This window comes from Gorilla gorilla, chromosome X (assembly GCF_029281585.2).
Source record: "Gorilla gorilla gorilla isolate KB3781 chromosome X, NHGRI_mGorGor1-v2.1_pri, whole genome shotgun sequence".
In the NCBI taxonomy this organism is placed as follows: Eukaryota; Metazoa; Chordata; class Mammalia; order Primates; family Hominidae; genus Gorilla; species Gorilla gorilla.
In genome coordinates, this window is record NC_073247.2 from 89,555,608 (window position 1) to 89,579,847 (window position 24,240).

Here is a 24,240-nt window from a genome sequence, read left to right on the forward strand (position 1 = left end):
TATGGAACCAAATATCTTGACTATACCCTAGCTCCAGGGAGAAAATCGTTAAAGAACAGTTATCAAGGCTTGGGGTGGCAGAACACACCATTCTGAAACAAGCTGTCTATTCCTTTGCATGGCTATCAGGCTGTCAGAATCTGGAGAACCTCCAAGTTTTTACTAAACTAATTCTTCATAAAGTAGCTTTGTCATTTTATTTAAAGTTAATTACCAGATCAGATACACTGATCTAAAAATATAAATAAAAAACACTAAAAAGCAAAAGCTATTTTATTTTTTAGTATCCACCATTTTGAATTGTTCATGGTGTTTTTATTTAACAGAATAGCAATCTTTGCTCCTAAGATCATTAAGAAACAATAAAATAAAATCAAGAAACCATTGTTTGATGAAAACTTAAGCAAGATTAGTCTCCATCTCCAAGGTTTACAATCACTATAAAACAATTGGGAAATTAGAAACATCCCTAAATCATGGATCTTTGGGATTAAAAAAATAATAATTAATATACCCATCACCTTACCTATTTATTATTTTTTGGTGGTGAGAATATTTAAAATGTTTTTAGCAATTTCAAAATCTACAATACATTAACTATGGTCACCATGCTGTGCAATAGATCACCAGAACTTATTCCCCTCATCTAACTAAAACTTTGTACACTTTCACCCCATCCTCTCCTAAGCCTCTGAAAACCACCATTCTACTCTGCTTCTAGGAGTTCAACTTTTTTAGATTTCACATGAGATCCCATCGCATCTTTTTTTGTTTGTTTGTTTTTGAGACAGGGTCTTGGTCTGTCGCTCAGGCTGGAGTGCAGTGGGATGATTATAGCTTTCTGCAGTTTCGACCTCCCAGGGTCAAGTGATCCTCCCACCTCAGCCTTTGGAGTAGCTGGGACTACAGACACATCACCACACCCAGCTAATTTTGTTTATTTTTATAGATACAAAGTTTCACTATGTTGCCCAGGCTAGTCTCCAATGCCTGGGCCCAAGTGATCCTCCCATCTCAGCCTCCCAAAGTGCTGAGATCACAGACATGAGCTACCACACCCAGCTGCATCTTTTTTTTAAAAAAAAAAACATTACCAGCTGGGTGTGGTGGCTCACGCCTGTAATCCCAGCACTTTGGGAGGCTTAAGTGGGTTGATCACGATGTCAAAAGATCGAGTCCATCCTGGCCAACATGGTGAAACTCCGTCTCTACTAAAAATACAAAAATTAGCTGGGCGTGGTGGTGTGCACTTGTAGTATCAGCTACTCGGGAGGCTGAGGCAGAAGAATCACTTGAACCCAGGAGGTGGAGGCTGCAGTGAGTCAAGATCACGCCACTGCACTCCAGCCTGGGTGACAGAGCGAGACTTTGTTTTAAAAAAAAAAAAAAGAAAGAAAATTACCAGTTTTCTTGAATTCCAAACTTGGATGAAGCCACCATTATTGCATTAGTAAACATCTTAAGCATTGGGTAGACCAGTTAAAATTGTGGAGCCTGTTTCTTCCAAAAATAGTAGGATATTTGCTTTACCTACCTTTTGGGATTTTGACAATACAAGAGTATGAAGTTGAAAGCACTTACAAATAATAAAAAAATACTACATCAGTGCTACTGGCATACAGTTACATAAGTTGATACTGACTTTTTTTTTTTTTTGAGACAGAGTCTCGCTCTGTCGCCCAGGCTGGAGTGCAGTGGCGCAACCTTGGCTCACTGCAACCTCTGCCTCCCGGGTTCAAACGATTATCCTGCCTCAGCCTCCCAAATATCTGGGACTGCAGGCATGCACCACAATGCCTAGCTAATTTTTGTATTTTTTTTTTTTTAGTAGAGATGGGGTTTCACCATGTTGGCTGGGCTGGTCTTGAACTCCTGACCTCAGATGATCCACCTGCCTCGACCTCCCAAAGTGCTGGGATTACAGGCATGAGCCCCCATGCCCAGCCAAGTTGATACTAATTTATAAGATGACTGTCTGATCTTTAAGTTACTTTTATGATGGCTACCACAATTATTTATCCATGCTTCCCCCACTAATATGGATAATCAAGAATTGACTATAAAAGAACAGTAGTATTGCTACCATAGACATCCTGAGTAAGGTATACACATTATTTAAGTACCTACTGCACTAACTTGGCTCTTCTGGGATTGAGAAATGGTTAATGTTATATGAGTTATTTAATTTTAAAGTGTAGTTGGAGTTCATACTTGCAAACGACACACTGTCTATGCAGTTGGAGAGCAGTGAACATGACGATAACGGAGTAATTTCTCGGTGGGGCTTTCACAAGGCGACGGAACTTGTCTCCATTCATTCTTATTACAGGTCTTTTGTTAGTCCATTCCATCAGCTGACTAACCTTTTCAGATAACACCATCTAAAAAAGACAAAGCGAGCATGCTATTAATATACTCAACTTGGCATTTAAAGTTCTTTTAATGAGGCAGCTTACTTAAAACCAATACTAACAAGCAGAGGTATACAGAAAATGTGAGACCTAAAGCCAAACTTTGGTAGTTGGGCTGGATGATAATTATTCTTAAAATACATTATTTCATAATATTTTGTCAGACATTACACTTTTGATGTAATTAATTATGAATGAATGAATGAATGAATAAACGAATGAATGACACTGTCTCGCTCTGTCATCCAGACTGCAGTGCAGTGGCACAATCAGGGCTCACTGTAGCCTTGACCTCCTGGCCTCAAGGGATCCTCCCACCTCAGCCTCCCAAGTGCTTGGAATACACACGTGTTCCACCATGCTCAGCTGATATTTGTATTTTTTGTAGAGATGGGGCTTCTCCATGTTGCCCAGGCAGGTCTTGAACTCCTGGGCTTAAGAAATCTGCCCGCCTCGGCCCCCGACAGTGCTGGGATTACAGGCATGAGCCACCACACCTGGCCTTTACATATATATATATATTATTTTTTTTGTAGAGACGGGGGTTTTACTATGTTGCCCAGGCTAGTCTTGAACTCCTGGGCTCACATGATCCTCCCAACTCAGCCTCCCAAGTGTTGGCATTACAGTCATGAGCCATTGCACCCAGACAGAATTATTTATTATTTACTAATAACATAAGATAAAAATAACAAAACCTTTCATTTGCCAAAAATTCCAAAGAATGTTGAGTTAAACCAATGGCCAGTTTTATATACAATTTTACTTCTCTCAAAAAACATACAGTGAAAATCTCGAAAATAAAGAGTAAAGTGGGAGGAATCACTCTATTCAATTTTAAGGTTTACTATGTAGCCACAATAATTAAGACAGTGTGGTACAGATGAAGGGATAGTATCACAGAACAACAGAACAAAAAAACAACCCAGAAGTAGACCCATACAAGTGTAGTCAAATGATTTTGCACAAAGGTGCAAAAACAACTCAGTGGAGGAAGAATAGCCTTTTCAACAAATGGTGCAGAAGCAATTGGTCATCCATAGCCAAAAATATGAACTTCACACCTTATATAAAAACTAATTCAGCCGGGCATGGTGACTCACGCCTGTAATCCCAGCACTTTGGGAGGCTGAGGCGGGTGGATAACCTGAGGTTGGGAGTTCGAATCCAGCCTAACCAAGATGGAGAAACCCCATCTGTACTAAAAATACAAAATTAGCCAGGGGTGGTGGCACATGCCTGTAATCCCAGCTACTTGGGAGGCTGAGGCAGGAGAATCGCTTGAACCTGGGAGGCAGAAATTGCAGTGAGCTGAGATCGTGCCATTGCACTCCAGCCTGGACAACAAGAGTGAAACTCCATCTCAAAAAAAAAAAAAAAAAAGAAACTAATACAAAATAGATCATATACTTAACTGTAAAACTATAAAACTTTTATGAAAATAAGTAGGAGAAAATATTCAGAAGCTAAGGGTAGGCAAAGGTTTCTTAGGCCTGACAACAAAAGCAGGATCCATAAAAAGAGAAAAATTGATATACTGGACCTCATCAAAATTCAGCCGGATGTGGTGGCTCATGCCTCTAATCCCGGCACTTTGGGAGGCCAAGGTGGGCAGATCACTTGAGGCTAGGAGTTCGAGAACAGCCTGGCCAAAATGGCGAAACCCAGTCTCTACTAAAAATACAAAAATTAGCTGAGTGTGGTGGCACATGCCTAAAATCCCAGCTGCTCAGAAGGCTGAGGCATGAGAATTGCTTGAGACTGGGAGGCAGACGTTGCAGTAAGCCAAGATCATACCGCTGCACTCCAGCTTGGGTGACACAGTGAGACACTGTCTCAAAAAAACAAAAAAATAAAAAATAAAAAATTTTACTCTCTGGGCCGGGTGCGGTGGCTCACACCTGTAATCCCAGCACTTTGGGAGGCCAAGGTGGGTGGATCACTTGAGGTCAGGAGTTCGAGAACAGCCTGGCCAACATGGTGAAACCCTGTCTCTAATAAAAATACAAAAATTAGCCAGGCATGGTGGTGGGCGCCTGTAATCCCAGCTACTCGGGAGGCTGAGGCAGGAGAATCGCTTGAACCTGGGAGGCGGAGGTTGCGGTGAGCCGAGATCGCGCCACTGCGCTCCCACGTGGGCGACAGAGTGAGACTCTGTCTCAAAATAAAATAAAATATACTGACAATATCAAATGCTGGTGAGGATGTGGAGAAACTAGATCTCTCATACATCACTGGTGGGAATGTACTATGGTGCAGCCACTTTGAAAAACAGTTTGGCAGTCTTTAAAAGATCAAGCAACTGGGTGGGTGCAGTGGCTCACACCTGTAATCCCAGCAATTTGGGAGGCCGAGGTGGGTGGATCGCTTGAGGTCAGGAGTTCAAGACCAGCCTGGCTAGCATGTTGAAACCACATCTCTACTAAAAAAAAAAAATACAAAAATTAGCTAGGCATGGTGGCACATGCCTGTAATCCCAGGTACTCAGGAGGCTGAGGCATGACAATCGCTTGAACCCGGGAGACGGAGGTTGCAGTGAGCCGAGATCACATCACTGCACTCCAGTCTGGGCGACAAGAGCAAAACTCTGACGCAAAAAAAAAAAAAAAAAGAAAAAAAAATTTAGCCGGGCATGGTGGTGCATGCCTGTAATCCCAGGTACTTGGGAGGCTGAGGCTGGAGAAATGCTTGAACTCAGGAGGTAGAGGTTGCAGTGAGCTGAGATCACACCACTGCATTCCAGCCTGGGTGACAGAGTGAGACTCTGTCTCAAAAAAAAAAAAAAAAAAAAAAAAAAAGCCAGGCGCAGTGGCTCATGCTGTAATCCCAGCACTTTAGGAGGCCGAGACGGGTAGATCACCTGAGGTCAGGAATTTGAGATCAGCCTGGCCAACATGATAAAATCCCGTCTCTACTAAAAATACAAAAAATTAGCTGGGTGTGGTGGCGGGCGCCTGTAATCCCAGCTACTCAGGAGGCTGAGGCAGGAGAATCTCTTGAACCTGGGAAGGCGGAGGCTGCAGTGAGCCGAGATTGTGCCACTGCACTCCAGCCTGGGCAACAAGAGTGAAACTCTATCTCCAAAAAAAAAAAAAAAGAAAAAAAAAATCAGGCAACTAAAGATACACTTACCATACAACCCATCAACCACATTATTTGGCATTTGTCCTATAGAAATGAAAATTTATGTCTACACACAAAAAAGAGCTAGAGTTTGTTCCTTTTTGGCTAATCATCATGAGGCAGTGGAAGAGAAGCATGGTTAGTCGACAGGATTTAAGTATGAAATTAAATGCCATCATATTTATCATTCCCCTCATCTTCACCCTCAATGTTTTCTTTTTCTTTTTTCTCTCGAGATGGAGTCTTGCTCTGTCACCCAGACTAGAGTGCAGTGGTGCGATCTCACCTCACTGCAACCTCCCCCTGCTGGGTTCACGCAATTCTCCTGCCTCAGCCTCCCAAGTAGCTGGGATTACAGGCACACGCCACCACGCCTGGCTAATTTTTGAATTCTTAGTAGAGACGGGGTTTCACCATGTTGGCCAGGCTGGTCTGGAACTCTTGACCTCATGATCTGCTCGCCTTGGCCTCCCAAAGTGCTGGGATTACAGGCGTGAATCACTGCGTCCAGCCCCACCCTCAATGTTTAATCCTTGCCATGAGTAGTAAGAAGGCAGGAAGGGATAACAAAGAAAACAAAAATCTCAATGTAGAGTTAATGCTAATTTATGATTTTGCTCATCTTTATAGAGATATGTATAGAAAAAGCTGGGAAATCATGCAGTGGTTCATCATTCAGAACCATTTGACCAGTTATATTTCCCATTACCTATATTCTAGCACTTACCATTTTAAGACACTTTGACGTTTGATTCCTTTTCTAGACTATTAGCTACAAAAGAACAGAGACCCACAATTCTTTACCATACAGTAGGCACTCAGTAAATGTGTACTAAATTTATAATTAGTGAAATTTAACTGGGAATTGACTGACTTGCTTACATTAACATGTAAGAAAGAAATGATAATTGCACACGTAAACACTTACATAGAAACACAACTTTTTTTTTCACTTTAGAAAGTAACATGGATTCTAAAAATGCATGATTTGCCTTTTTTTTAGACAAAGTCTCGCTCTGTCATGCCCAGGCTGAAGTGCGGTGGCATGATCTGGGCTCACTGCAACCTCTGACTCCCAGGTTCAAGTGATTCTCATGCCTCAGCCTCCAAAGTAGCTGGGATTACAGGAACGCACTACCACCCCCGGCTAATTTTTGTGTTTTTAGTAGGGACAGGGTTTGACCATGTTGGCCAGGCTGGTCTTGAACTCCTGGCCTCAAATGATCCACCCGCCTCAGCCTCCCAAAGTGCTGGGATTACAGGCATGAGCCACCATGCCCAGCCCGGTCAGCCTTTAAGCATATCTGAATTCATCTAATACTGACCACAATTTTATGTCACAAGTACATCTCTATGAATGATGGAAAAAAGCTGCATAAAAATTAGTTTTGTAGGCCAGGCGCGGTGGCTCACGCCTGTAATCTCAGCACTTTGGGAGGCCAAGGCGGGCAGATCACGAGGTCAGGAGTTCAAGACCAGCCTGGCCAACAGGGTGAAACCCTGTCTCTACTAAAAATACAAAAAATAAGCTGGGCGTGATGGCGGGTGCCTGTAATCCCAGCTACTCGGGAGGCTGAGGCAGGAGAATTGCTTGAACCCGGGAGGTGGAGTTGCAGTGAGCCGAGATCGCACCACTGCACTCCAGCCTGGGTGACAGAGCAACACTCAGTCTCAAAACAAAACAAAAAAAACATTAGTTTTGTAGCAAATGCGAAAAAATTCTGGTAAGGGCCACAAAAAGAATATGCCACACACGAAAAACCGAACACACTCTAAACCCACAGAAAAAGATATACACTCTTGAAAGATTGGTTGTTAACAGGCCAGGTGCAGTGGCTCACGCCTGTAATCCCAACACTTTGGGAGGCTGAAGTGGGTGGATCACCTGAGGTCAGGACTTCGAGACCAGCCTGGCTAACATGGCAAAACCTCATCTCTACTAAAAATATAAAAGTTAGCTGGGCGTGGTGGCACATGTCTGTAGTCCCAGCTACCGGGGAGGCTGAGGCACTAGAATCGCTTGAACCCAGGAGGCCGAGGTTGCAGTGAGCTAAGATGGCACCACTGTACTCCAGCCTAGGCAACAAAGTGAGACTCTGTCTCAAAAAAAAAAAAAAAAAAGAAGGAAAGATTGGTTATAACAAATAATTAACAAGACTGTGGAACAATGAAACAAGTAGTTGGTAAAGGCTGTGGGAGAGAGTGAACCAGGAGGAAGATAGAGAATATTTGATTTAAATTAAGACTGCACAGATCAAATTTATTGTTTTTCCAACAAAATGAATTGCTATTATTTGATACCATTTTAATGATTCTCAGAGCACAGACAATATGGGTTCACATTTTAAAATATGCAATCTATATTTTGAAGCAATCATTAATTTTGCCATATTTTGTTTTTTTTATATATAGATATTTATTATACTTTAAGTTCTAGGGTACTTGTGCACAATGTGCAGGTTTGTTACATATGTATACATGTGCCATGTGGTGTGCTGCACCCATTAACTAGTCTTTTACATTAGGTATATCACCTAATGCTATCCCTCCCCCTCCCCCCACCCCACAACAGGCCCCAGTGTGTGATGTTCCCCTTCCTGGGTCCAGGTGTTCTCACTGTTCAATTCCCACCTATGAGTGAGAACATGCGGTGTTAGGTTTTTTGTCCTTGCAATAGTTTGCTGAGAATGATGGTTTCCGGCTTCATCCATGTCCCTACAAAGGACATGAACTCATCATTTTTTATGGCTGCATAGTATTCCATGGGGTATATGTGCCACATTTTCTTAATCCAGGCTATCATTGTTAGACATTTGGGTTGGTTCCAAGTCTTTGCTATTGTGAGTAGTGCCGCAATAAACATACGTGTGCATGTGTCTTTATAGCAGCATGATTTATATTCCTTTGGGTATATACCCAGTAATGGGATGGCTGGGTCAAATGGTATTTCTAGTTCTAGATCCTTGAGGAATCGCCACACTGTCTTCCACAATCTTAGACCAATATCTCTGATGAACATCAATGCAAAAATCCTCAATAAAATACTGGCAAACCAAATCCAGCAGCACATCAAAAAGCTTATTCACCATGATCAAGTGGGCTTCTTCCCTGGGATGCAAGGCTGCTTCAACACACGCAAATCAATAAATGTAATCCAGCATATAAACAGAACCAAAGACAAAAACCACATGATTATCTCAATAGATGCAGAAAAGGCCTTTGACAAAATTCGACAGCACTTCATGCTAAAAGCTCTCAATAAATTAGGTATTGATGGGACGTATCTCAAAATAATAAGAGCTATTTATGACAAACCCACAGCCAATATCATACTGAATGGGCAAAAACTGGAAGCATTCCCTTTGAAAACTGGCACAAGACAGGGATGCCCTCACTCACCACTCCTATTCAACATAGTGTTGGAAGTTCTGGCCAGGGCAATCAGGCAGGAGAAAGAAATAAAGGGTATTCAATTAGGAAAAGAGGAAGTCAAATTTTCCCTGTTTGCAGATGACATGATTGTATATCTAATTTTGCCATATTTTCAAATTAAATTTGACAGTTACCAGCAAATACAAATATGATTTGACTATTTTATTCAGGGTGACTACATATTCTGTATGGGGCTGAGAAAAACAAGTGTGAAGCAGTAACAGGTATTTACACAGTTTTACATCCTCCTATCTCTATTCAACCATATAGATATATAATCATGCCAACAAAAGAAATATAAGTGCTTTGAATTAGTTATCAATATGTGGAGTTTTCCTACACAAAAATTCTTGAATAAACGTTTTCAAGCAGGTCTACATAAAAAATTTATGGCCAGGCATGGTGGTTCAAGCCTGTAATCCCTGCACTTTGGGAGGCTGAGGAGTGAGGACTGATTGAGCCCTGGAGTTCGAGACCAGCCTGGTCAACACAGCGAGACCCAGTTACTACAAAATATTATAAAACTGGTCGGATGTGGTGGCATGTGCCTGTAGTCCCAGATACTCAGGAGGCTGAGGCAGGAGGATCACTTGAGCCCAGGAGTTCGAGGCTGCAGTGAGCTACGATCACAGGTCACTGAACTCTAGCGGGGACAACAGAGCAATACCCTGTCTCTAATAAATATATATTTATATATATATAAATTATATATATAATTTATATATAAATATTTATATATAAATATATATTTATGTTATTTACATATAATTTATATTATATTAATATAATAATATAATATAATACGTATTATATTATTATAATAATATAATACGTATTATATTAATATAATAATATAATATGTATTATATTATTATAATAATATAATACGTATTATATTAATATAATAATATAATACGTATTATATTAATATAATAATATAATATGTATTATATTAATATAATAATATAATTATATTATAATATATATTATTATTAATCCAGGCTATCATTGTTAGACATTTGGGTTGGTTCCAAGTCTTTGCTATTGTGAGTAGTGCTGCAGTAAACATACGTGTGCATGTGTCTTTATAGCAGCATGATTTATATTCCTTTGGGTGTATATCCAGTAATGGGATGGCTAGGTCATCCCATCTGCCGGCAGATCACGAGGTCAGGAGATCGAGACCATGTATAATAATTATTATAATATATGTTATTCCTCTTCCTGTTTATTAACAGACTAGAAAGACCAGACTTCTGGCTATTCTTTCTTGAGATAATTTATCAAGTAGAAGAAACTAGTTCAAAGGAATTATCTTTTTTCAGGCTCTTATAAAACAAAATCACTTCAAAAGGCTGCTTAATGCAGAGGCAATTAGATTACTTCCTGAATTCATTTTCTTTTCTTTTTCTTTTTTTTTTTTTTGGTGACAGGGTCTCACTCTGTTGCCTAGGCTGGAGTGCAGTGGTGTGAACTTGGCTAACTGCAGCCTCAACCTCCCAGGCTCTAGTGTCTCTCCCACCTCGGCTTCCTGAATAGCTGGGACTACAGGTGTGCACCACCGTGCCCCACTAATTTTTGTAGAGATGGGGTTTTGCCATGTTGCCCAGGCTGGTCTCAAACTCTTGAGCTCAAATGATCCTTGCCCTCCCAAAGTGCTGGGATTACAGGCATGAACCACCTTGCCCCGACTGGGTTCATTTTCTTTAAAATGAACTGAAAACAGATCACAACAAATGAACTAGTTTTAAACTTTTACAGGCCGGGAGTGGTGGCTCATACCTGTCATCTCAGCGCTTTGGGAGGTCAAGTCGGATGGATCACTTGATGTCAGGAGTTTGAGAACAGCCTGGCCAACATCGTGAAACCCCGTCTCTACCAAAAATACAAAAATTAGTTGGGTGTGGTGGCACACGCCTGTAGTCCCAGCTACTCAGGAGGCTGAGGCACGAGAATCACTTGAACCTGGGAGGTGGAGGTTGCAGTGAGCTGAGACTGCACCACTGCACTCCAGCCTGGGTGACTGAGTGAGACTCTGTCTAAAAAAACAAACAAACAAACAAAAACTTTTACAATAAAATTACATGAACATAGCCTGGAACATTATAATTAGATGCTATAATCCTTATTCACAATGACGTAATATTTAAAGATATTCTAAAGCAAGCCTCTCTTGGATTTATGGAGAAAATAATAGCTACTATTTGGAATGTTTAGCAGGTGTCAGGCAGTTACTTCTTGCTTTATAGAATATATAATTAAGTTCAATCCTCAAAACGACACTATAAGGTAAGTACTCTTTTTACATTTGCTTATCTGTTGAGAAAACAGGATTGGAGAGGTTAAACAACTTGCCCAAAATGCCACAGTTAGTAAGATACTGAGGTAGAAATTCAAACAGGCCATGATCATTCTAAACCAGGGTTTCTCAAAAGCAACACTACTGACGTCTCAGGCCAGATCATTGTTGTGAGGAGTGATCCTGTCAGTGCACTGTAGGATGTTGAATAGCAACCCTGGCTTCTACTCACTACATGCCAGTAGCACCCTCCTCTCCCAGCTGCAACAACCAAAAATATCTCCACACACTGCCAAATATCTCCTGGGGAGCAAAATCACCCCCAATCCCACAATATTGTTCTTAAAAAAAAAAAAAGGCCGGGCGCAGTGGCTCAGGCCTGTAATCCCAGCACTCTGGGAGGCCGAGGCGGGCGGATCACGAGGTGAGGAGATCGAGACCATGGTGAAACCCTGTCTCTACTAAAATTAGCCGGGCACGGTGGTGGGTGCCCGTAGTCCCAGCTACTCGGGAGGCTGAGGCAGGAGAATGGCGTGAACCCGGGAGTCGGAGCTTGCAGAGAGCCGAGATCATGCCACTGCACTCCAGCCTGGGTGACACAGCGAGACTCCATCTCAAAAAGAAAAAAAAAGAGAGACAGGGTCTCACTTTGTCACCCAGACTGGAGTGCAGTGGTGTGATCATAGCTCACTGCAGCCTCAAAATCCTGGGCTTAAGTGATCCTCCCATCTCAGCCTCCCAAATAACTGGGACTACAAGTATGCGCCACCATGCCTAGCTAATTTTTCAAAACTCTTGTTGGGCGCAGTAGCTCATGCCTGTAATCCCAGCACTTTGGGATGCCGAGGTGGGCGGATCATGAGGTCAGGAGTTCAAGACCAGCCTGACCAACATGGTGAAACCCTGTCTCTACTAACAATACAAAAATTAGCTAGGTGTGGTGGCGCGTGCCTGTAATCCCAGCTTCTTGGGAGGCTGAGGCAGGAGAATCGCTTGAACCCGGGAGGCAGAGGTTGCAGTGAGCCGAGATTGAGCCCCTGCACTGAAACCTGGGTGACAGAGCGAGACTCCGTCTCTAAAATAAAATTTAAAAATCTCTTTTAGAGATAGGGTTTTGCTATGTTGCTCAGGCTGGTCTCGAACTCCTGGCCCCAACAGACACTCCTCCCTCATCCTCCTGAGTGGCTGGGATTACAGGCTCAAACCACTATGCCTAGCTCAAGAACAACTGTTTTGAACTGAAAAGAATGTACAATTTTACAATCTTATTTTTATGTATTCAAAAATCTTTAAAAATCATTACTGATCAGAATACAACATAAAAGAAAGATTTAGTGATAAAGTAACCCAAAACTTCCTAGAGCAAGCCTTTATCATAATGGATAATAAACTTTTTAAACCTGTGTTTCTCAAAGTGTGGTTGGTATAAAGGAGCTTGTTAAAAATGCAGACTTTGGCCGGGCACAGTGGCTCATGCCTGTAATCCCAGCACTTTGGGAGGCCGCTTGAGCCCAGGAGTTCAAGACCAGCCCAGGCAACATAGTGAGACTCTGTCTGTATTTTATAAAATTAAAAAAAAATGCAGACTTCTGGCCAGGCATAGTGGTATGGGCCTGTAGTTGCGGCTACTCAGGAGGCTGAGGCAGAAGGATCATTTGAGCCTAGAAATTTGAGGCTGTAGTGCACTATGATTGCACCTGGTGATAGCCACTACACTTCAGCCTGAGCAACATAGTTAGATTCCATCTCTAAAAAAAACAAAAATCAAAATCCATATTTCTAGATTTCATCCCCCAGTACATTTGATTCAGTAAGTCCAGGGCAGATTCCAAGAATATTGAATTTTAACATGTTACACATGTGATTCTTTATATACACTGAAGTTTGAGAATCACAGCTCTACATTCTGATTCTTATGGGTTAGGACTACATGTTATATAAATTTCTATGGATAGCAAAGGGAAATTAAATAAACATTAAGTGAACCAAATGATGAAGAACAGGAAAAAGCATACCATTTCTAATAATAAACCACCCCGTGATCCTCCTGGAACGGTTGAAGAATGTGGTATTCTACTTAACTCAAATGTAATGCCTTAATACTTCCTAGACACTTCCTTCACTGGTCCTCTTTTTTGTCTTCTTAAGTTAACAGATTTATAAGGGAATTTCTTGTTTTCTCTCTCTCTCTTTTGTTTCAATTTAGAGACAGGGTCTCATTCTGTTACCCAGGTTAGAGTTCAGTGGCATGATTGTTAGCTCACTGCAGCCTCGAACTCCTGGGCTCAAATGATCCTCCTGCCTCAGCCTCCTGAGTAGCTAGGACCACAGGTGCATGCTACCATGCTTGGTTATTTTCTTTTATTTGTTTGCAGAGATGGGGTCTTGCTATGTTGTGCAGGCTGGTCTTAAACTCCTAGGCTCAAGCAATCCTTCCACTTTGGCCTTCCCAAAGTGTTGGGATTACAAGTGGGAGCCACTATGTGTGGCCAGGAATTTCTTCAAATTTGAATTGAAAGCTTTCTTGATCAGGGTAAATCTCTATTCCTAAAGAAGCTTTTTCCTAAGGGTGCCTCTGGTTCTTTGTCAAGAGCCCATTATTTGGGTATGGAAAGGCATGGTTGAGAAATAAAAATTTTTTTCCTCTATTGCCACTACACTAAATCCCACTATTCATTTTCCAGATTCTTCTTTATCTTCCAAAGTCACAACCTTCAAATGGAAAAGTTAAAAATTTCACCTGTGCACTTCAGATCATTCTAATAATACTTGAAAATTATTAGGAAGAAACATATCTTCCAAAGACTATAACATGTAAAGATAAGAGGTTTATCAAGTGAACTGCTCAGCAACTCCAAAAAAGCAATTAATTTGCAAACAACTCCTAATGCAAATACTTTTCCCACTAATAGTTTTTTTGAGACAGAGTCTCGCTCTGTCACCCAGGCTGGAGTGCAGTGGCACGATCTTGGCTCACTGCAACTTTTGCTTCCCGGGTTCAAGTGATTCTCGTGCCTCAGCCTCCTGGGTAGCTGGGACTACTACAGGTGCGCACCACCACACCCAGCTAATTTTGTACTTTTAGTAGAGACAGGGTTTCACCATGTTGGCCAGGCTGGTCTCAAACTCTTGACCTCAGGTGATCCATCCAACTCGGCCTCCCAAAGTGCTGTGATTACAAGCATGAACGACTGTGCCCGGCCTCCACTAATAGTTGTTAAACATTCAAGAAAATATACTGATCTAAAGCTTTCAATTTGTATTGGATATATTTTTTATAAAACAAATTACAGGCTTACTATGAAAAAACACATTGAATTTACAAGATATTCACAATCAATTTATTTCCCTACTTCTCCTTGGCGTACATTAGTCTATTTTCTACCATTCAAATAAAACAAAAATAGCAATAATACTCCCAATTGAAATACTTACCAACAAAGTAAAGTAAGTTTAAAGTCTTTCTCTTCTCTTGAAACATTTTAACTAGTATGTCCAAAAAAAATCACCTCACTACTAGAAGGCAATGTCTCTAATCCTATTTGTAATAATCAAGTGTTATAGAAATCTATGACTATAAGAGATTAAGAGGACCAAGAAAGGGCAGTGAGACATCAGTTTAATTTCATCTTACCTGCTTGCATAATATTTAACTTGATTAGCTCTACCAAAGTAGCTTAAGCTTTAATAACCAGAAATTATCCTATTGTCACTATCACTCATCAAAAATGGAATATAGGATCTATTAATTATGATTTAAAGCTAAAATCTGATACTGCCATTCAAATTTCTTTTGAATTTCAGAAGCAAGAAAGCTAAGTATTACCAGTCTGAATTCCTCTAAAATGCAACTTTCCCCAAAAGCATATTTCTTAAAAAAAATTCTGTGGGTACACAGTAGGTGTATATATTTATGGGGTACATGAGATACTTTGATATAGGCATGCATTGCATAATTATCACATCATGGTGAACGAGGTGTCCATGCCCTCAAGAATTTATCCTTTGTGTTACAAACCATCCAATTATACTTTTAATTATTTTAAAATATACAACTACATTATATTATTATTATTATTATTATTTTGGGACAGGGTCTGGCTCTGTTACCCAGGCTGGAGTGCAATAGTACATCTTGGCTCACTGCAGCCTGTACCTCCCAGGCTCAGGTGATCCTCCCATCTCAGCCTCCCTAGTAGCTGGGACTTACAGGCACACACCACCATGCTCTGCTTTTTTTTTTTTTTTTTTTTTTTTTTGCTAGGAACACGGTTTTGCCATGTTGCCCAGGCTGATCTCAAACTCCTAGGCTCAAGCAATCTGCCCACTTTGGCCTCCCAAAGTGCTGGGCTTACAGGTGTGAGCCACCATGCCTGGCCTCATTCTTTTTTAAATTTAAATTTTTGTGGGTACATAGTAGGTGTGTGTGTGTATATATGTGTACATATATATATATATATTTTTTTTTTGACATGGAATCTCACTCTGTCGCCCAGGCTGGCTGGAGTGCAGTGGGGCGATCTCGGCTCACTGCAAGCTCTGCCTCCCAGGTTCACGCCATTCTCCTGCCTTAGCCTCCTGGGTGGCTGGGACTACAGGCGCCCACCACCATGCCCGGCTACTTTTTTGTATTTTTAGTAGAGACGGGGTTTCACCGTGTTAGCCAGGATGGTCTCGATCTCCTGAACTCGTGATCCACCTGCCTCGGCCTCCCAAAGTGCCAGGATTATAGGTGTGAGCCACTGTGCCCGGCCTTAGGTGTATATATTTATGAAGTACATGAGATGTTTTGATACAGGCATGCAATGTGTACTCATCACATCATGTAAAACGAGATATCCATCTCCTCAAGCATTTATCCTTTGTGTTACAAACAATCCTATTATACTCTTAATTTTTTAAATCTACAATTAAATTATTATTGACTATAGTCACTCCGTTGTGCTATCAAACAGTAGGTCTTATTCATTATGTTTTTTGTTTTTTGTTTGTACTCATAAAGAATCCCCACCTCCCACCACCACCCCCAGCTTCTGGTAGCTATCATTCTACTATCTCCATGAGTTCAAGTGTTTTGATTTTTAGCTCCCACACGTAAGTGAGGATATGCAATGTTTGTCTTTCTGTGCTCGGCTTATTTCACTCAACATAACGACTTCCAGTTCCATCCATGTTGTTGCAAATGATAGGATCTCATTCTTTTTTATGGCTGAATAGTACTCCCAAAACTTATTCGTGTCTTTGTTCTAACCATCAGGGTTTATTCATAAAAATTCTTCATATTTTCGCCTTTCCTAATCATCTACCAGTCTTCAGATGTTAGTATGAAGTAGAACAAAACAAATTCTTAGTTAAGGTATACATTTCCAACTCCCTCCTTAAATTAAGAGATTTGGAACAGATCTGGAAATATAACGGGCAGAGAATTACTGAAGAAGACAGTGAACAGAGAAGCGAGCATTTTTAATCCTTAAATGCCATCTGCTCCATTATCAGTTCACATACTTCCTGGATAGAGCTAAAATCTATCCTTGTCCCCTTTCCTTAGTTTTTAATTTTTTGGTGGTGTCTCCATTTAATTGTTCTGCAACTGCTACTAAGCCTATTTCTCTGTAATCAGATGTTTTCTAGAGAACTGCAGGGTTTTTTGCACATGTGATACTTTCATGAGTCATTTCTCAAAGCAAAGTTTTTCCAATGATAGCCTGCCTTGTTAAACATCCCAAAAAGATCAACTGCAAAACATTTACCACCCAGAGGAATATAATCTCACTTTATTTTCTAACATTTACTTAACATCTTCTATATGCCAGGTACTGCATTAGGTACTTCACATCCCTCATCTCATTTAATTTTCACAATAGCCAAAGAAATCAGCATTTTTTCCATTCTACTGATGAGGAAAATGAGACTCAGAGTAACTTGTTAAACATCATTGGGGGTGGATTAAAGCATATCCTCTTTAAAACTACAGACTTTTTTGGAAAACTGGGGAGGGAGATCTATCTGCCATCCTAGCATTATGACGACCATTTTTATTATGCTTCAGTATGCATTGCGTGTTCATCACTTTCCACATTTCATATTATTTATTTATTATTATAGATTCCCAGAAGTAAAGAAATATGAATAATTTTATAAAAGACCATGCTTTTTCATTTTTATCATGCTGCCTCTCTAAGATAACACCAGATGCGAGGATGAACAACTTCCCTTCCACAACAGGGGGAAAGGATTCACCATAAAATAAAACCAGTCGCTGCAAAAACAAGCCTTTGTTGCCTAGCACAAAACATAGGCTTTGGAACTAGACAGACCAGTGTGGGATCCCAGCTCAGTTTCTTAGAGCTGTGCTTCTATGAGCAAACCCCCAACCACCCTCTAGCTTACTGTCAGTTCCCTCATCCATCCATCTATCTATCTATCTATCTATCTATCTATCTATCTATCTATCTATCTATCTATCTATCTATCCATCCATCCATCCATCTATCTATCTATATGGGGTGGGTAGAGATGAGTCTGGCTATATTGTTCAGGCTGGTCTCAAACTCTTGGCCTCAAGGGATCCTCCCATCACCTCAAGGGATCCTCCCACCTCAGCCTCCAAAAGTTCTGGGATTATAGGCATGAGCCACCATGCCTGGCCAGTCCCCTCATCTTTAAAGTCCCCTTATCTTTCGAAGGGGGTTAATACTTACTCTGCGATGTTAATGTGTGGATTATAGATAATGAGTGTAAACTATGGTGCCTGGCATGTAGAATGCATTCGATAAATATCAGAGAATAAATGGCTGGGCTCAGTGGCTCACGCCTGTAATTCTGTCACTTTAGGAGGCCAAAGCAGGAGGATTGCTGGAGGCCAGGAGTTTGAAACCAGCCTGGTCAACACAGTGAGACCCCGTCTCCACAAAACATTTTAAAAAATTTAAAAAGAAGAATAAGTCCACGTTCCAATGAAAACATTGTTAAAGGTATAAATAATAAGCAGGGTAGCATTCCATTTAGCAATAGACAACTATGAGGAACTTGAGTGATTTTTAATCATATTCATTTAGGGGAGGTATCTTTTAAAAAGAATATATATATATGCACACTTTTTTTTTTTTTTGAGACAGAGTCTCGCTCTCTTGTTCAAGCGATTCTCATGCCTCAGCCTCCTGAGTAGCTGGGACTACAGGCATGTGCCACCCTGGCTGGCTAATTTTTTTTTGTATTTTCAGTAGAGACGGGGTTTCCCCAAGTTGGCCAGCCTGGTCTTGAACTCCTGACCTCAAGTGATCCACCCGCCTCGGCCTCCCAAAGTGCTGGGATTACAGGCGTGAGCCACTGCACCCAGCAAAAAATAGATTTTAAGATCAGACATTACCCTATTATTTAAAGTCAAATTTATTATAGTAGATAGACCTCGAATTTTTTTAAATAATGTTTTCAAAAATTGACAAAAAAATGTTCTGCAACAGAACACCCATATTTTGAAACTGTGTCTAAGGAGTATCATAGTAGTCTTTTTAGAGACAGCCTAAACCATTCTCAGAGAGGGAAGCAGGAAAAACTAAATCATCTTTAGCAGCCTATATAAATTCCATGCTTACTGATGAGAAAATCCAATTTTATGTTGTGAAATCTAAGAAAACCTACAAGTGAAAGAACAGATTCCCGGCTGAACACAGTGGCTCATGCCTGTAATCCCAGCACTTTGGGAGGCCAAGATGGGTAAATCACTTGAGTCCAGGAGTTCAAGGCCAGCCTGGACAACACGGCAAAACCCCATTTCTACAAAAAATATAAAAATTAACTAGGCGTGGTGGCACATGCCTGTAATCCCAGCTGGGAAGTCTTAGGTGGGAGGATCACCTGAGCCCAGTGAGGTCATAAGGCTGTACTGAGCTATGATCATGCCACTACACTCCAGCCTTGGCAACAGAGTGAGACCCTGTCTGAAAAAAATTTTTTTTAAATATATATATATTTATAAAAAGAAAGAACAGATTCCTGATTTTATATAAGTACATAGTTAATCTGATGTTTGTTGAGGACATTTTGACAGAAAATGCTGGATGTGAGGTAAAGAAAAATTAATTAAGAAGTTTCTGCATTCAAGATGCTTACAGTGTTAGGGCAAAGACTGGCATATAAACAAGGACAATACAGGTCAGGCATGGAGGCTCGCTCCTGTAATCTTAGCACTTTGGGAGGCCAAGGTGGGAGGATCACTTGACCCCAGGAAGTAGAGGCTGCAGTGAGTCATGATAGTGCCATTGCACAGCATGCAGCCCTGTCTCCAAATAAATACATACATACCTACAATGACTATATGCTGTGCTGAATTCATCTCAGTTCACCTGGAGGCACCAAGAAAACTTTAGCCGAGGAAGAAAGAAGACACTGTTTGAGCTAAGACTTGAAGAGTAGGAATCTTCAGGTGAATGAAAGGGTAGGGTAAGAGAAAAGGAAGATATTCTCGCATAAGTCTTGTACATGCATGAAAAGGGTGAATGTACTTCCAAGAGAGTACAGAAAGATCAAGGAAGGCATGTAATTTATTGCCTTAACATAAAATTCACCATATTGACCATTTTAAAGTATACAATTCAGTGCTGATTCCTTTAAAAAAAAAACAAAACCTATTTTCAGCTAGGCTGTTGTGCTTCCAGTTCAGTGAGAGAGTCAATGAATAAATATAATTTCACTGGTAGAAATGCTAAGTTTTAAAAAGCCTTCAGTTTTTAATTAAAAAGAATAAGTGGACTAGGCACAGTGGCTCACACCTGTAATCCCAACACTTTGGGAGGCCAAGGCGGAAGCAACACTTGAGCCCAGGAGTTTGAGACTAGCCTGTCAACACAGAGAGACTCCGTCTCTACAAAAAGATAAAAAAGTAGCCAGGGATATTGTGGCACATGCCGGTAGTCCCAGATATTCGGGAGGTGGAGGTGGAGGTGAGAGGATCACTAGAGCCCAGGAAGTCGAGGCTGCAGTGAGCCATGATCCCACCACTGAACTCCAGCCTGGGCAACAGAGCGAGACCCTGTCTCAAAAAAAAAAAAAAAAAAAAAAAGTGGTCATTGTGGAAATTCAGGTAATACCAGCAATACCAGCATGTAAAGTAAAACGTGAAAACGTTCCCCTCATCGATAATCCCAACTGCCTAGAGATAGCCACTGTTAAGGTATTGTCATGTATCCTCACAGAGATTTCTCTATACATACACATATACTTATATATAGGCGATGCTGTTGTTTTTAACATAAAAAATTTCTCAGACATAAAATTATGCATTGCTCTGCATCTTGTTTTCCACATAACCATAGCTTAGGATCCTCCCAAAGAAGGACATCAATTTCTAGTTTCAGTGTCTGAGCCTGCTCACTTCACGATACTTTTGACAATTGTATATTTTTATTGTACTCTTTGCCAATCTAATAAGCAACTCACTAAGTTTAACTTCCTAGCTTAGTTTTTCTTCTTATGGAATAGTTCAAATACTCAGAAACATAGAGAAGATAGCTTTCTTTCTTAATTCAACTCAAGTAGACAAGTATCTGAAGTGCTTAACTGGTATTTTTAGAGTATGTGTACAGTTTTTCTGTATTAGAGGAAGCACGGAATGTACAGGAAATGGAGTTAGAATGACTGACGTAGGGTTTGAGTCCTTGTTCATTTTCTAAATTTAAGACTCTTTTTCTCATCTATAAAATTAGAGGGTATAAATAATTGCTAGTAGTCTTAAAGTCCTAAGAGTATAGGACTCCAAATCATAAACGTTTGAAAACGCATTGTTAAAATTCCTCTACCTGGATTGCTTAATGGTGAGAATACTATATCTCCTCCACTTCCTAAAGCCTATGAGTTCCACAAGATCTTAGTTTTGTTCATTTATGTATATCAAGTGCCTAGAACATTGCCTAGCATGCTTACATTTGTGGAATGATTGAAAATGGTTAGGAGCTTTCAATCTGGTAAATTGCCTTGAAACAATTATTTGGACAAAGTAATAAATCTGGCATAATTTCACTCTTTGGTCTAACTCTCACACTCCTGAAATGAAAATGCTAGAAAATAGAGAACTCTTACACATCATTCAGGGAGTTACATCGGCCAAGAGTAGAGAGTCTCAGATATCCTACTCCTGGGATCTAAAGTCGAACTCCCCACCCCCAACACCTGACGGGGCCCACACTCAAAAGTGTCAAAACTCATAGCTGTGTACATTCACAAGACTGTAGAAGTCGGGCTGTCACCTACGCTACTCCACTCTCAGATTCTACATCCCCAGAAGACAAAGAGTTACAGTTCCTTCTCTCACGAATTCCACAACTCCGAAAACCGCGTAATTGAAGCTACCAAAGGCATAGAAGCGGCAGGGAAAGGGGGCTGGGAAGAGGCGAACAGACCCTCTCAAGCCCCAGTCACTGGGAAAAGCCCATGCTGCTGGAAACCGCGTTCTCACCTCCTTCTTTCTTTGGGCAGAGGCCGAGGGAACGTCGCAAACGATGAGCAGCGCCACCGCCATGGTCACAGAGACACACCAAAACCGCCAACGCGCTGCCATGTTCGCTCCTCTCCCTTCTATTAGCGAAACTTTGCTCCGGCTAGGTCTGAGGGTGGGGCGTGAGAACAGGCAAATCGGCCCCTTGCCTTTCCTCATTGGTCCAGCTCAGCCCTGCCGGGAGACCCCTCACATTACGTCACAGCGCGCTGGCGCTACACGCCCGCTAAAAGAAGGTTGATTTCTAATTGGCCCCGGTCGGCCAATAGAAAAAAGATAATCTGGAGGGTTTTCATTGGTCCGCTAAAGATAATGACCCGCCCCTTTCTCGATACGTAAACATCCAGCGCGCTGACGCTTTCCAAACACGCATGCGCAATTGTGAAATATTGCGGAGTTTTCGGAGTCCAAAATGGCTTGAAGTTGCTAGAACGGAATCTTTCAAAGACTCATTTAGAAGTCCTTGAAATTCGCCGCCTTCATGTAATATTCTAGAAAAGTGGGACCTAGCCGCGTGAGGGATAAGAGCTATTTAGTCCGTTATCCTGCCTCCAAAGTACTTCAAAGTGAAAAAATAAAAGTAGGAAAGCAAAAATATACCTAATACCACTGAGGGAAATTTTTAAAGGTAAATATGAACAAGAGCTTGTTGAATACCTATTGTGTCCTAGAAACTGTGCCGGGAGCGCTGAAAAAAGAGGACATCAAAGATTATTTTTTAAAGTTTTTGTTTATTTATGGCTTTTTTTGAGATGGAGTTTCGCTCTTGTAGCCCAGGCTGGCGTGCAGTGGCGCCATCTCGGCTCACTGCAACCTACGCCTCCCGGGTTCAAGCGATTCTCCTGCCTCAGCCTCCCGAGTAGCTGGGATTACAGGCGCCCGCCATCACGCCTGGCTAATTTTTTGTATTTTAGTAGAGACGGGGTTTCGCCATGTTGGGCAGGCTGGTCTCGAACTCCTGACCTCAGGTGATCTGCCCGCCTCGGCCTCCCAAAGTTCTGGGATTACAGGCGTGAGCCACCAAGCCCGGCCGGCTTTGTTTGTTTGTTTGTTTTTTCAGTTAAACTCCTTGACTTAATATTTAAAGCACCAACAAGGACTTTAATTGCAGGTTATAGACAGCAAATTCCTTCTTTTTATTCATTATTTTGTTTGGGGGATGGGTACAAAAGTAAGACTGTAAAGAAGGAAAACACCAACAAGATAAAATCAGTCTGCCTACAATTTGGATTTATTTTGATGGTGTGGAAAATATTATATGACTATTATTTTAGGCGCTACTGGATTAAAAAAACCAGGAAATTAATTTCAGTATGTTGGAGAGACAAGGAGATGGGATGGAAAGAAAAATAGCTGGTTCCGAAGTGAAGAGATGTGAAATAGAGATGTGAAAAAAAGTTAAATCATTTATGGAAACTTATATTAAGAAAATGCAGGCCGGGTGCGATGGCTCATGCCTGTAATCCCAGCACTTTGGGAAGTCGAAGTGGGTGGATCACCTGAGGTCAGGAGTTCGAGACCAGCCTGACCAACATGGCAAAACCCCCGTCTCTACTAAAAATTTAAAAATTAGCCCGGTGTGGTGGCGCAGGCCTGTAATCCCAGCTACATGGGAGTCTGAAGCAGAAGAATCGCTTCAACCCTGGAGGCGGAGTTTGCAGTGAGCTGAAATCGTGTTATCACACTCCAGCCTGGGCAACAAGAGCGAAACTCAATCTCAAAAAAAAAAAAAAAAAAAGGAAAGAAAAGAAAAAATGCAAAATAAAAGTACACTGAGACATACTGTATGATTCAATCTATATGATATATGACATTCTGGAAAAGGCAAACTCATTGGTACAGAGAACAGATTAGTGGCTGCCAGGGGCTAGGGGTAGGGAAAAGGGTTGATCACAAAGAGGTCAAACAAGGGTGTTTTTATGATGCTAGAACTATTCTGTCCTTAATTGTGGTGGTGGTGACACAATTGTATGCATTTGTCAAAACGCATAGAACTGTACACCAAAAAGTGAATTTTACTATGTGTATGTTTTAAAAATAAAAATTTTAAAGTTTAAAAGGGATATCTTACCTATCATATTGGCAAAAATCCAAAAGCTTGACACTACATGCTATTAGCAAGGCTGTGGGGAGTCAGGCACCCTTTATATTAATACGTTGCTGGTGGGAAGGCAATATGTTACAACATCTATAATTTGGCAATATCTAAAAAAACTACACATATATTTATCCTTTAATCCAGCAATCCCACTTCTAGTAACCTACCTTGGAGAGATACATCCAGCAACATGAAAATATGTGTGCACAAAGTTATTCATTTCAGCATTATTGAAATTGAAATATTCTTGAAACTACCTAAATATTCCAACATAGGAGATTGACTGAATATACTATAGCACATATACACCACAGATTTTGCAGCTATAAAAAAGGAATGAGGAAGACTTGTGTAAAATGATAATGGATTTTTATGCTACATTTGT

The 24,240-nt window shown here is 40.9% G+C and overlaps 1 protein-coding gene across 2 annotated transcripts in view; it reads right to left on the minus strand.

The window, feature by feature from the left end:
* MAGT1 (magnesium transporter 1) overlaps positions 1-21,978 on the minus strand; it is a 68,857-nt gene extending 46,879 nt beyond the window's left edge. The window contains exons 1-2 of one of the 2 annotated variants that reach the window (XM_004064425.5): positions 21,719-21,978; positions 2,212-2,381 (exon numbers count right to left, since the gene is read on the minus strand). In XM_004064425.5, the coding sequence (XP_004064473.1) occupies positions 2,212-2,381; positions 21,719-21,916 (368 nt within the window). In that variant the 5' untranslated portion in view covers positions 21,917-21,978. The remainder of the gene's footprint in view (positions 1-2,211; positions 2,382-21,718) is intronic. The other variant, XM_055376063.2, reaches the window with a different exon arrangement.
* Between the last annotated feature and the right edge of the window lie 2,262 nt (positions 21,979-24,240).